At 42.7% G+C, this 13,807-nt stretch overlaps 1 protein-coding gene across 1 annotated transcript in view; it reads right to left on the bottom strand.

Moving 5' to 3' along the window:
• Nucleotides 1-3,731: 3,731 nt before the first annotated feature.
• The window catches only part of STAC (SH3 and cysteine rich domain), a gene marked incomplete at its 5' end in the record, with an annotated part of 33,223 nt that continues 23,147 nt past the window's right edge, over nt 3,732-13,807 (bottom strand). The window contains 5 exons of the mRNA XM_008940066.1: nt 3,732-3,830; nt 8,882-9,019; nt 9,140-9,191; nt 11,324-11,412; nt 11,923-11,987. Coding sequence (XP_008938314.1) covers nt 3,732-3,830; nt 8,882-9,019; nt 9,140-9,191; nt 11,324-11,412; nt 11,923-11,987 — 443 coding nt within the window. The remainder of the gene's footprint in view (nt 3,831-8,881; nt 9,020-9,139; nt 9,192-11,323; nt 11,413-11,922; nt 11,988-13,807) is intronic.

Raw genomic sequence — 13,807 nt, 5'->3', positions numbered from 1 at the left:
GGAAAGAAAGATGTGATTTGAGTGCTCAATAAATCAGGCTTGTCTGCACATATTTAAAATAAATGAGTTGGGTTCATTTTTTTCCAGAGACATCTGTCTAGTGCCATTTTAGACAACCTACATGGTCTCCTGTGGCTTCATTAGAAGGTCATGGCTCTTCCAAATCTCCAGTGTCACTGCCTGCTGGTTCTGTGCAGGTTCTTCTGATGGCATTGGGTGTTATATTTAACCAGCTGAGCCTCAACAACAAAAAAAGGTCTGTAAGCAATGCTAAAGACACACAAATTTTGTAGAATAAGTGTCTTAGTTCCCCTGGGGCACTGAGTCCACAGCAGTGAGCTGCAGCATCAGTCTCTGAAGGCAGTCACTGAGTCAAAAGGGCCAAGTGTAGAGCTTGATGCTCATAAACTGAGCTGTTGTGTCATTTATGGACAGGAGGAGGTCAAGATTCAGGCAGCTCACCCTCAACTCATGTTGATCAACTGCTCCTAGCACTTGTGACAACATTTTGCAGCCAGTTCTATGCTGTGAGGAGATGTTGAAGGGCCTAAAATAGGTTCTGCTCGTCTTCAACGTGCCCTCCACCATAAAAAGTTGCTGAGTCTACATGTGCTATGTACACTCCCAAAGAGCTACTTTACTTCAGAAATGGTTTGCTAAAGGTGGCAAATGCAAGTGCTGTAGGTTTTAAATGGAAACACTCAGTGGAATCCACTGTTGAAGAGCTTAGGGAACGTTCCTGAAGGGGGTTAACCAAAAATGAGAGAGCCTGATGCAAAGGAACCAAGAAACATACACTTCTCTTCTCCTTCCAACCATCACACAGTCTTTATTAAGCAGAATATTAACTCTGAACAGCATTTATCTCCTAATATTATTTTTTTTTTAATTCTGAGCACGCCAGATATAGTCCATTCCACCTTCTGTCTGACTTTTTGCTGCTGGCTAATGCAGTATTTATTGCAAACTGGGAAAAGAAAAAAATGATGGGATACTCCTCTGGCTTCAGAGTAAGGCATCCAAAATAAATCTGAGGAAGATGACCTTAATTCAGCAAAGTGCTTCAGCTTTAAGCATGCAAGTAGCCAATGAATCACATGCTTAAAGTAAGACTCATGTATGTGCTTCTTGGAGAATTAGGCATCAAGGACATCTATGTATATATCAAATGGCAGCAAAAGCCCTGTAAAAAGACAAAACAACCCCCAAAAAAACCCCACAGGAAAGCTTTGGTTCAGAAGCAATTCTTTCTCAGATGTAATCCAGTCCACATAAGGTCTGTTTTGACTCAGTCACTTTATTATTTATTGCTCAGTATCAAAAGGAATCAAACTGACATTGATTAAAGGCCATTGTGAGTCGTAGGTAATATTCAATATCATTCTTTGAAGAGCATGATGCACATTGTAGGGATAAATTGAAATCATAGAAGACTGAAATAGGGGAGGGGGAGTCACAGTATGATGCAATCATGTAAACAACAGCACATATGTAGAGATTAACACAGATTTTCTTTGTCCACTTGACAGGTCTGATCAAAAGTAGCAAATATTTTTCATTCCAACACTTGAGCTGTTTTCTTTGAATGGGTGAACATAGAGAAAAAAACCAATCTCATAAAGCAGAGTGGATTAATATGTCTCTGCTGCTTTTCCTCTTGATCTTTAAGGCTTATCAGAATCCTTTGCCCTCCCACTGAGTGTATTCATTACTTAGGAAAATGAGCTGAACAACTGTTCATTGTTTGAACCTGAAAAAAAATATCCCAGTCTTTTATAAATTGGTGCTATTCCCACAGATGATAGGAGCTCAGATACTTTTGATCAGCCAGGAGGACATTAATAATTGGTACAGACCACAAAGGACCACGTTTCAGCAGTTGACACCCCTGCACCTTCCTCCTCTGCAGTGAAGTGATAGGGGAGAGCTGCAAAATGTTCCTCTGAGAGGTTGAAGCCTGATCTGCTCTGTGAAATTCTCATCCTAGCTGGAGCTGTGCTGGATTTCATAAGGCTTTGAGGAGGATCAATGATTCAAAGAGGGCAACCCAGCTACAGAGACCTGGGCTGTCCAGTCGACTGCCTCAGTGGATGGAAGCAGGACTAGAAGCTTGGGTTCAGAATCACTGTCAACTTTGCAAAGACCTAAAGTGAGCCTGGCAGCGTGTGAATTTCTTCAGGAAATTAGGATTTAGGGCATCAAGTTGGGGTTAATCCCAGCCAAGCCTCAAGCTGGTGGAATATGGCATGAAATCAGCAGGGAGCTTTGGGCTAGGGCTTAATCTCTACGTCATAATACATGCTAAGCTGTTTAAGTGTGTTTGGTGCTATTACACCCAATTAAATCCATGGAAATTAGGTTCCCTGTCTTTAAGCATCATAAGGCCCCTGCTCGACAACAGGATTGGCACTGGCTGACTTGTAGAATTTGGACAAGATCCACAGGTCCCACAGACTGCTTGCTAGATGATATCAAGAGGTTCATATGCCCAAAACATGCTCTTGAAGACGTGGTCCATGCTTATGTGGACAAATCAGAGATGTCTGCACAGTCTCCCTAGGCTGGAGAGGATTTAGGGGGTGCTCACGGTGGTTTCTGCCCAGGAGGAATTGATGGCAGTGTGTTTACTGCTGAATCAGCAATATTTCAGTTGACCAAACAAAGACAATGCCTTTGGTGTGTGAACACAAGGAGAAGACACTCAGTGCCTTTCTGTCACGAGTTCTGGGTTTCAACAATCCACCAGCTTTGCTTCTAGGTGCAGTCTCTCCTTTCCCAGCATCTTCATTCTCCCCGGGGGTGAGTTATCTGGTTTAGTTTCTTATAAATAGGAACAACGTATAAAATCTTTCAAGTGCAATAAACACAGAAAAAATAGAAAACCCCTCAAGCCTCTGGCTCTCTCCCAGCCTCTCACCCCTTTTCTGTAAGACCACCTCAAGGTGGAGGAAACACAGAAGGACGGTTCCCAGCAGGCTTGGGAAGGGGAGGATTTTTTTGTCAGCCATCGCATCCGAGACACGTTGAGAGCTTCTGTTTGTAGACAGAGAAGACAAAGGACACACCAGCTCCCTACTCTTTCCTTTGGGAAGGTCACAGAGGCATGGGAAGCTGCTGACTTCCAGGGCACAGTGCAGTTCTCCACCCGACGTTCCCGTGGTGTCTCTTTCTCAGGAGACTAAACCCCAGGATCAAACGTTTCAACTGCTTGATACTGGGGATGAAACTGTTGAACCACAGCCACGCTTTTACTACAAGCCTTGGACTGTGGTACAAGGACAGTTTGAATGTTTTTTTTTCCCTCCCCCCCCTAAATAATACACACTTCAAACAAGAAAGCAGTCCAACAGTTTTCTAAGACACAAGGACAGGACATGGGTTTAGTCCTTCAGAACAATCTGTCTCCATCAGGGTTGTAGCAGCCACCTTGCACCAGAAATCACCCCAGACTTGGGTTGGTCTGGTTTTATTTTGTCCTTTCCTTACCTTATTCCCAGGATCTCTCATTTCCCTGGTGGTTTCTGACAATATTTCCATCCCAACATTCCACTTCTCTTCTTTCTTAGTGCTGCTGTGGCAATCGAAATGTCTTTTTCTTCTTGTAGTTGCAGTTTTCTCCCTTATTTTCCCTGAACATCTGCGAGACAGCCCATCTGGGTTGACACAGTGTGAGATGAGGCAGACAGGCATTGCCAACAAAGGGCTCCTACTGCAGCAAGGGGCTGTTGAAATCAGATGTTTTCTAAGACATCTATGGGGACAAAGCCTTTCTTCTTCCCGCTGTAGACTTTGATGAAGCCATCGTGCTCCTTTTCAGAAGTCACACAAATCTGAAGGCAAAGAAGGGGTGGAAATAATAAATGCCTGGCTGTGATTAGAGACAAATTATTCCCTGATATTTATCAGGTAGATTTGACAGCCTACTAGTTCCTTCTATAAGTAGAACAATCCCTTTTAGACTCTTACTGCTCTGAGAAGAAACTTAAACATACATTTAGACCTCTACCTTTACCTCACTTCCCTAAAGAGCCACACTCGAGACATTAAAACAATGAAGAACTTTGTTTTGGATACCCAAGTATGTGATCTGAACTCATCTCTGGGAGCATATTTGCATGACAAAAGGATGGTAAAACCATCTAGTCTTTGCAACAGTACAAATATTACATTGTGGTCAAGTTTTGCACTTCTTGAAGACCTTTATTTCCACTTTAGGGCCCTTCCTGAGACACTTCTGGTAATGACTGAGCCATTGGACAGCCTAATGGCACTAAAGCTCTACTTTGGAGCACAAAGCCACAGAAAAGAAAGAATTGTTTTCAAACATCCGTGCAAAAGAATCATGAATTTCTTACTAATCAAACCCAGTTAACAAATACCCACAAATTTCATGGTCTTATTGAGACCAACCCACTGATTTTTCATGATGTCAGCATCCAGGTCTTTAAAGCCCTCTGTCTGGACTAACACCCACAAAACTCTGTCTGATGGGTGCTTAAAGTGTTTAGCTGCAATAATTCAGAGGCTACAAAATGAATAAAAATGGCTCTGGAATGCTCCTGGCCAAATCCACTTCAGCATGGACTATTATGGTGAGATCTCAATGCCATATCTGAAGCCTGGGCCAGCTTGTCCTGTTGTTATACACACTAAATTTGCTAGTGAGACTGATGGTGTCAGAGCAAATTGGAAGGTTTTAAGAAGGAGGTGAAGCTCCTTCATGTTTGCCACCTCCTGTGTTTGGAATTGATCAGGTACATCTCTATATCTCCAGGGAAAGGCTTGGAAATCAAATGGACTCATTAATTATCTTACTTAAGTGACCTATTTAAAACTAACTGCATTGGATCCCTGGGGCAGAATGACTGAGCACACCACCAGAGCTGACATGCAATTAAAAAAAAAAGTAAATTAATGTATTGTTGTGTGGGTTAAATCACATGGAAAGTGTGGGAGAGGTGTGGAATCACAGAATCATTCTCATTGCAAGAGACCTTCAAGATCAAGTCCAACCATTAACCCATCACTGCCAAGCCCACCACTAACCCATGTCCCTCAGCACCACATCTCCAGGGCTTTTAGATCCCTCTAGGGATGGGGACACCACCACAGCCCTGGGCAACCTGGAAAGTCACTTCTCCATTCTTTTTGTTGAAAAAAAAACCCCTCCAAAATACTAAAACCAAACAACTGCTCAGCTCAGAACTGAATTTGTCAGCATCTGCCCTGAGGATTTTTTATATGTCAGCAGATGGGGAGATGAGCAATTAGGAAATGATCCTTTAAGCTGCATAGTCATTAATACTCTCCTGTTTTTCTAAGTCCTGGGCTTTGAATTTGGGCCTGAGTGGCAAATTCTCTGTGTCCAGCAGCAATTTTGAACCTGCTTTAATTTTCTGCAGTTGCCTTTTGCTTATCTTCTCCCTCCCATCCATTTAATCCATCTGTCAGCTACAGACTGCTCCTGATGAAGTAGGAATTTGGTTAGGAGGATAACCCAGTTTTAAAGAGCTGTCCTGAAGCCTGTAGGCAGTGCCAGGTCAAGAGGTCTAAAAGCTCAAGCCTTCTGTTTGTGAGAATGACAGCCCAGGGAATGAAGTTCTTGCTTATATTATTGTGCATGGAAATAATAAACAGTTTGATTTTCATGCCCATTCAGCCACAGTGCAAATGATGCTAACAGATTTTAGATCATCTGCTTCATCAGCTTTTAGACCAAGAACACCAGCTGGTTTTAGCTACATCACTTATGTAGGGTTTTAAAGAGGACTTGGACTCAGCTGGATGCATAAAGAGCTGTGGCCATATTTTGGACACCTATCCCTCTTCAGCAAGACTGATGTCAGGAAAATCAGCTGGAAAAAGACCCTTTTCCCCTTCAACTCAGCTGTGAAGTGCAGGAACTATAGCTGGGGAGGGCATGAAGAACTGCAACATCACTTTCTGCACTGGGTTTGTGTTTTAAGGGTTTTGGTTGGAGTGCAGAAGTCACCATGATGCACCTGATTTTTCAAAGGCAGCTTTTACAAGTTCAGCTCCTATTGGATAGCCCAGGATGAAAAATATGGGGACATAAGATCATTCCTAGGCAATAAGGTGAGAATTCAGTGAGCAACAAACCATCCAGACTAATCAGAAGACCTGAGATGTGTGGATCCCCCAGGGCTGGAGACCTGGGCTGCAATCTTGCTTTATTGAGCCTTTCCCCATGGATATGTTCAACTCCATTCCTGGATGATGATGTACACGTGCCTAAAACTCTTTTTTTTCTGAAATTTATGACTGGAGGAGGGTTTGTGCCCTGAGCTGGGGTGCCAAGGGGACAGCAAGGCTGATAGCTCTGATTTGGAGGCTGGGGCCATCCCAACAGCAGTGGTCTGTTTGCAGCCACTGCAGAAGCTGCCTGGGTGATGATTTTGGTCACAAGGGCTGGTTTACATCACTGATATTTGTCAGATCCATCACAAAAGGGATCTCCTGCACTGAGTTTTATGCAAACTCCCAGTCTACACCTAGAGGAGAGTTCCTGATTGCCAGTCTTGTTACAAATGGCACAGTTTGGGGTCCTTTCTATTGCCCGAGATCACTTGTGCAATTTCAAATCAATTGTGTTATTGAATCACAAAAAAAAAGCCCAACTCTAAAGTGGTTTGTGTTAGTGTGAGAGTAGATGTCAGAGAGGCAGAGAAGGGTGGGAGTAGGCTTCTTTTTTTTTCCAAGAGGTTATTTCTTTGATTTCAATAGGATAAGAGGAATAAAAACAGCTATTCCAAGAGAAGATCATTATGACTTCCCTAAAAATAAGGATGATCAAACATCTTAGAGGTGTTTTAAGAGATGCTTTTCCAAACATTGATGATCTATTACATGTGGTGAGGTTTTATTCTGTGAAAGAGGTCGTGTCAGAGTCTGTAGTCATAGAAAGTGTTTGTGTAATGTGGGGTGATGAATTTGGGTAGGGTAGAGCAGCTGGAGAAACCTTTGTACAGCCAAGTGATGGCACAATCAATCAAAGCTGGAAATTATGAAGTCATTATTGGGTGTGAGAGCTTCAAAGAGTGGAAAGCAACAGAAAGGGGCTGGGTTTTGTTTCCCTGTTAATAATTGTGCTTTATTGATGTCAGGGGCTATATCTCCCTCCCTTTCATAGATTCCTCATTCAGCCCTGTGGTGCCCAATCATCTTCTGAATGGGTTTCAGGGCCCACAAACCCATCAGCAAACCCTAAAAGCCAAGATGCTGAGGTCTCCAAAGCATCACTTCTCCCCCAGGCTGAGTTTCCAGGTTCATAATGGAATTTCCAAAGCATCCTTTGTGAAGATCAGCTCATGCATATTGCCTAAGATGGGTGAGCAAATTCGTGGGGGTTTTCCCTCACTCCTCTCCTTGAGTGTTGGCTTTTTTATGAAGTTGAAGCTCAAAGTGCTATTCCCAGGGCATGAAACTGCCAAGTGATTGCAGAGAAAGCCTCACCCACTGTGCTTCAGACTCTGAAAATGTCTCTGCTCTCCTGAAATGACATTTCTGAAGGAATTCATGTGGCTTTGTTGATGTGACTATATATTGCCTTTTGCTTTAGAAGAATAGATGCTCTACCTGGGAGCATTCACAACAGGAACAAAGGAGATAGATAGACACCTGCACTATAAACCATGGATGCTATCAAGCCATGTGATGAAAATTCACATTATTTTCCCTGGATAAGTTTTTTTTGCCAGCATATCACCCTTGCCTTTGTTATCAGAATGGCTTTGGGCTCTTGAGAGACCCTACAGAATTTGACCCAGTGAATGGACAGTATAAAAAAGGAGATAATTTGCCATACTGCAGTCACAAGAATTGATTAGACCACTTAATGAGTTTTTCTAGCTAAATTGAGACTTGACAGGAATTGGTAGCAATGAATAATCTCCCCTAATCTGGAACAAGCCAGTGCTTTGCATGTAGCACATCTCTTGCACTCACAGCACTCTGGACACTGCCCAGAGAGAGCTGAAAACAAAATATAAAGAAGATTTCTGCCCAATTTTTTCACAGAAGAAGTCCCATTCAGGTGACTTGGTTTTGTTTCTTTTGATGCCTCCTATTGCATCTCTCTCTCTGCTTCACATGGGAAACAACAAGGAAATAAAGGACAGGAAACAAGAGAAATGGCTGAAGAAAGAAGAAAGCCAATTGTAAGATGGAGTGACAAAAATCTAGCTTTCTATCTCATCCAGGTGTCAGAGAAGTCAAGCTGTGCCTCCCCCTTAGTCACCCAGCCTCCTATTTACAGGAGTTTATGCCACAAACTTGACTGTCCCTCAATGCAGCCTTGGAGTTTTATTCTTCTTACTTTACCCCAACAAGCACTTAGAGCAGCATCACAAGACCTGACACTTGGATGTAGCAAAAGTCTGGTAAAAACTGTTAAAAATCACATTTAAAATCATATCAAAGACAAACATCATGATGGTGCCCATGGATTTGGGCTAATGAACCCATCTGAAGGGCATAAAGGTAGAAGAAGCTGCTGGAAGTCCACCAGGGTGAATGGACCCTGTGGGTCCTCACTGACTTCAGCTCCCAGCAGCACTTCTAGTTTAGAATAAACTGCAGAGAGGGTAAGTGGTGACCCAAACAATGAAATTCACTTTGCAACTGGACAACAAGAGTTAAATTTAAGATTGACAGGTTGCTTTGGTGCTGTCTTAACTCTGGTCCTGCTTAAGCCAGAGCAAAGAGCTGTGTGAGAAGTTGAGGTCAAGGGATAATAAACCTTGTAGTAAGGTTGTAGTGAAGAGCATCTCCCCACGTTGCTCTTCCACAGCTTTCCCTCCAGTCCCCCATCAGACTGTTGGGTGCTCAAGTCTGGTGGGGATCTGGCACAGGGTGAACCTACCTGGTTCTCCTTCAGTGTTATCTGCCCCTGTTCCTTGCAGCCAATGAAGGTCCTGATACACCTGTAAATCTTCTCATCGTGTTGCACTCTTTGAACAAAGTTAGCAGGGAAAAATCCAGTTCTGTCATCAATTTTCCCCTGTGGGGGAAATATATGGATAGATTGTTAAGACTGGTGGCTCTAATCCAAATTCAGTGGTGAAAATAACTTCATTTTCCCTTTGGAAAGAAGACAGATTAAAAAATAATGAGCACATACCTTCCACCAGTCTTCATTGGAGTCTTCCAGAAGAGTGATCATATCTCCTGGCCTGGAATGGGGAGAGGAATAGGAGTTAAGATGACTTTTAATTGTTATGCTTCCAAAATCACCTAACATGAAGGTGGCCCTGGGTCATTTTATCTGCTCACTGCCTGCAGGTAGACTCAATGAAGCAGCAAGATTTTCTTCAGTCACACAGAAAGAGAGTTTCTGTGTAGTTGGTCTAGAGATTTATTTGGAGGGAATATCTGCGAGCTGAAAGAATTTTTGCTTCTTGTTTAACCAGAAACAGTTTCAAACACAATCCCTCTTTGTTACAGGCATTATCTCCTCACTTCAAGACATTTCACATTGTTGGGACACACCACTTGATCATCTGCAGTTTTCCAGCTGTGATTGCAGAAGGAAGGCAGCAGGAAAATAGTTCTATTTAACTAACAAAGGCCATTAGCCAGCAGGGAGAGAATTCTGCCCAAGAATGTCTTTGGGATTTGAATGGGAAGTATTTACCTTTATAAATGCCTGGTGCAGGGTTGTAATTGCTGAGGATCAACATCCAGCTGACTGCTTGCAAAGCAGAGCTAGGAGAGCAATTTGGCTGAAAAAGCTCCTAGGAAATCATTCCGTGCTGATTTTGTGCAGGTAGTTGAGCAGTTATTTGACCTCCTTCATTTGGTGGCACTTCATCAACGTTATTATGTAATTATAATAGCTCTAACATGGTGGAAAGTAAGTGACAACCCATTTCCAGCTGGATTAACCTCAGAAAGGTCTTTGTGCTTGACAACAGACCTTGCTTTGATTTTAATAAAATGAATGCTTGACCCCTAATTATTCAGCTTTCCTTGCATTCCTTGTTAGGCTCACCATTGAGGTATCAGCACAAGAGCTTTGCTGGAGCATCAAAGGTCCCATTTAAGAGGCTCTTTCAGAGCACCCATAGAAGATGTGGACCTGTTCAGGACACAGCTGGAAGTTGAGGAAGAAGTTGACCTCTTTGGTCCACTTTCTAGATGGTTAGTGTTGTTGCTGGCAACTGGAGAAACAGGCTTTAAACCTTAACTCAACACTGTGTGAGCTGAGCCAGAGCTTTCCAGCTTCCACAGAAAAGTGCTATCAATAGGGCAACAAGGTTGGATTGTCCTCAAACCCTCCTCTGGAAGCTGTTCCAATGTGTTTCGAATGGTTAAATGCTCCTGAGATGTGAAAGGAAGACAGAGAAAGAGGACAATTTGTATTCCCAGTGGATTTTTAGGATGTCTGAGTGCCTTATTCCAGTTTATTTTTCATATAAAACATTTAAAGAGGGTTTGAGGGAGCCCATCTTGCCACTCCAGAGTGAATAGACTGTAACACCATTGGAGTCCTTATGCTACAAGGAAAAAACACTTTCACCAAGAAGGATTTTGATGTCCAAACACCCTTCAGCCTGGTCGCTAGAAAAAATAAGTTAGAAAATATAAATTTATTTGGCTCTCAGGCAAAAATTGTGACTGAACCAGAGGTGTGTCTATGTCAATGGTCTGAGCACTGAGATTTTTAGATGCAAGACCTGGCCTGAAGTATTTTTCAGCACAGGAATAACACAGTTACCTCTAAACTCCAAAAAGGAGTCAATAAACAAGTCCCAGCTGGACCTGTGCTCCCCTTGCTGCTTAGATAAGGTTTCTAATCCCTGAAAGGAGGAAACCTGCATGATGTTGGATTGGTTGAAATCACTCTCAGGTCTCACCTTTTTCTTCTACTAATCACAACCCTGGATGAGTTGTTTGCTCTGCATCAGTGCTTTAGATGTCAATAGGTGGCAAGATAGGAGCTCATCAGTCCTGGAGTGACCAGGCAACCACTGATGATCATTTTAGGTCCCTTCAAACCTACTCTACTAACTCAACTCAACTCAACTCAACTCTACTCTACTCTACTCTTTCATTCCATTCCATTCCATTCCATTCCTTCAATTCCATTCCATTCTTTTAAACACTTTCTATTGTGTCCTTGCCAAAAAAAACCTGGTGTCCAGCTTTTTAGGAGAATATTCTTTGCATCTACAAATGGATACCTCTATAAAAAACGTTTAGTACAAAATTCAGAAGGAATCCTTCCTTCCCTAAAGTCATAGACAACCATAGGGCCCTCAGGTCACATCAACTAAGAAAACTAAGAAGCATTTTGGGACTTTACCTCATCTCCAAGTCTTCGTTTTCTTGTGGTACAAATTTGTACAAGGCAACGTAGGTGTTCATTTGTAACGTGCTTTTATAAAATGGTCCCTTTTAAGCAAAAAAAAGAAAAAGAAAATATAAATATCTGTCCTCTACAGGAGTTTGGTTCCCCTGATTAGAGACTGAGGGATCAGGGCTTGATCTTCCAAGAAATGAGCCAGAATCATCTCAATGCTTTCACACCTTGGGGGACTAGGACCCAGATATATTGTGACCACTAAGGCACTATCTTCATTTAGAAATAAGATTTTTGAAGCCTCACATCAATGTGTTGGGCTTCCCACAGAGAAGACTGGCTGGTGTCTCCCCTCATTTCCTCCAGTGATATTCTGGAGGAAAATAACTCACCTAAACTAAATTAAAAAAGAAATTTCTAAGTCAAAAAACCAACCACCACCCCTCCGTGGCTGAGATGTCATCTCAGGGACAATCAGATATCCATGCTTCTCCAGAGTAGTGCCCCAGCAGACCTACTCCAGGTCCTCAGCTATGCCTAAACCCAAAGGTTTCATAGGATGCCCCATTCCCATTGCATTCCCACCCAACATCTGCCCATACCGGGGAGTGTTGACTTTTTGGTTCTTCTCCAAAGTGTTCTGTGCCATTTTCAGAGTATGTAAACACTGAAATAAAGCAGAAATCGTGACATTTTAGGAGTAGTTTAAGACTCTCCACCTCAACAGGGTCATCTTGGCTTTGTTAATCTCTTCCCTTGCCCCCTTAGTTACTTTTGGTGCCTTGTGCTCTCCTCTGAACCCTTCTAGACCCCCAACAAAACCACGTACACCACTGGCACATGACACAAAACAAATGCCCTGAAGAATTTATGGTCATAACAAATAAACCATTTTGATCAGGTGAATGTATGCAAGTACAGCGTTGGGACTAGAACCTAGACCTCTAATTGGACCATTATTTAAAGCCCAGCAGCCTTTTCCTCACACACAACGCTGCATTTTCAGGGTTAGGAGGAGCAGTATTTCCATTTCAAAGCACCTGCAAAGCCTGATGACCCTATAGGAGAAATATGGTGGGAAATTTGTATGCAAAACCCCTTCTTTCCCCTCTTTGACCCTTTATCTCTAAACCTTTGTTAGCTTTCTTTGATGTCTCTCTCCAGCAGTCCCTGGGTGGGTGAGCACAGGAGATGCTGCCTCTCTGATTTCATAGAAATTACCTGAATTCCTTTCAAATTGGGATGGGTTATCTGAGCTATCCAGTGGTGTGGGAGCTGGATGGTATCTCTGTGCTTGCTTTGCTCACCAAACCTGGGTTTGCAGGGAGGACATCCCATAGTTGACTCGAGGGGGAAGATCTCAACTCCCTCTTGATAACAGCCTCATAGATGTCACTTAAAGCACATTTTTGCCTCGTGGGACTTCTGTTACAGATGGCAGTTCAGAGTGGTGAAGGAGTATAAGTGGCTTAGAGGAGGCTGAAGGGCTGGAAATTAGGTATAATATCTTCTAGTGGTGATCTAGGTAGCTTTGCTTCACAGGATGCATGCCAGGTCCTGAGCAAAAGAATCTTCTTCTTATAGGAGTGATTACACAGAATCACTCTGGTTGGAAAGGACCTCTGGGATCATCAAGTCCAACCTTCATCCCAACATCTCCCTAACCACCAGACCACAGCCTCAAGTGCTACATCTACTCATTTTTCAAACACCTCCAGGCGTGGTGACTCCACCACACGTGGCCACACAAGTGCTGTGTCCCTTCTGCAGGCTGTGGGGGTTTTTTTCTGCTGTTTCCCTTTAAGCAAAGAGTCTCAAATGTGCATTTTTCCTAAAATCTTCTTTGCAGAAGAGTTTTTAAGAGAAAAAAAAAAGAAGAAAAGAACTGGGATGGACCTGAGTCATCAAGGCATGAATGTGGAACTGCCTGCTAAAGAAGCAGTGGACAAGTGAGGAGAAAGGGCTGGTGAATCACCCTGTTACAGCATTTTGAATTTACTTTGTTAAATTTTTAATCTCTCTGGATATTACTAGGAGGCACTTAAAGCTGAAGACCACAGAGGTACATAGTTCATGTCTCCACACACCAGAAATCCATTTATTTTCATATTTCTTTGCCCCAGGAGCAACAGACAAAGAAAAAAAATATATAAAGCAGGGATTTTTACAGTCTGAAAAGGATTTTTTTTTTCCATAGCTTGTGCAAACAGTGCGGGCAGTTTATTAAAAACCTACCAAGGGGAAATTTTTGGAGTGACTGATGCATAATTTATACCCTGAGCCTCTGAAGGATGGATTGTAAAAAAGCCAGTGCTGATCAAAGGAATTGTTAATGTGCCGAGGAAGTTATTTGGAGGTTTGACACATGCTGAGTTTTTCAACTAATCTCTTTGCTTAAGTTCCTTGAATGCCTCTCGGTGCATTGGTTGAATACAGATCTCAGGGAAAAGGGGGGGGGGGGGAAAAAGTTTTTTTGGGGTTGCGAAA

Source organism: Merops nubicus, unplaced genomic scaffold (assembly GCF_000691845.1).
Source record: "Merops nubicus isolate BGI_N331 unplaced genomic scaffold, ASM69184v1 scaffold16185, whole genome shotgun sequence".
NCBI classification, from domain to species: domain Eukaryota; kingdom Metazoa; phylum Chordata; class Aves; order Coraciiformes; family Meropidae; genus Merops; species Merops nubicus.
This window is presented reverse-complemented; position numbering and strand designations above follow the sequence as displayed.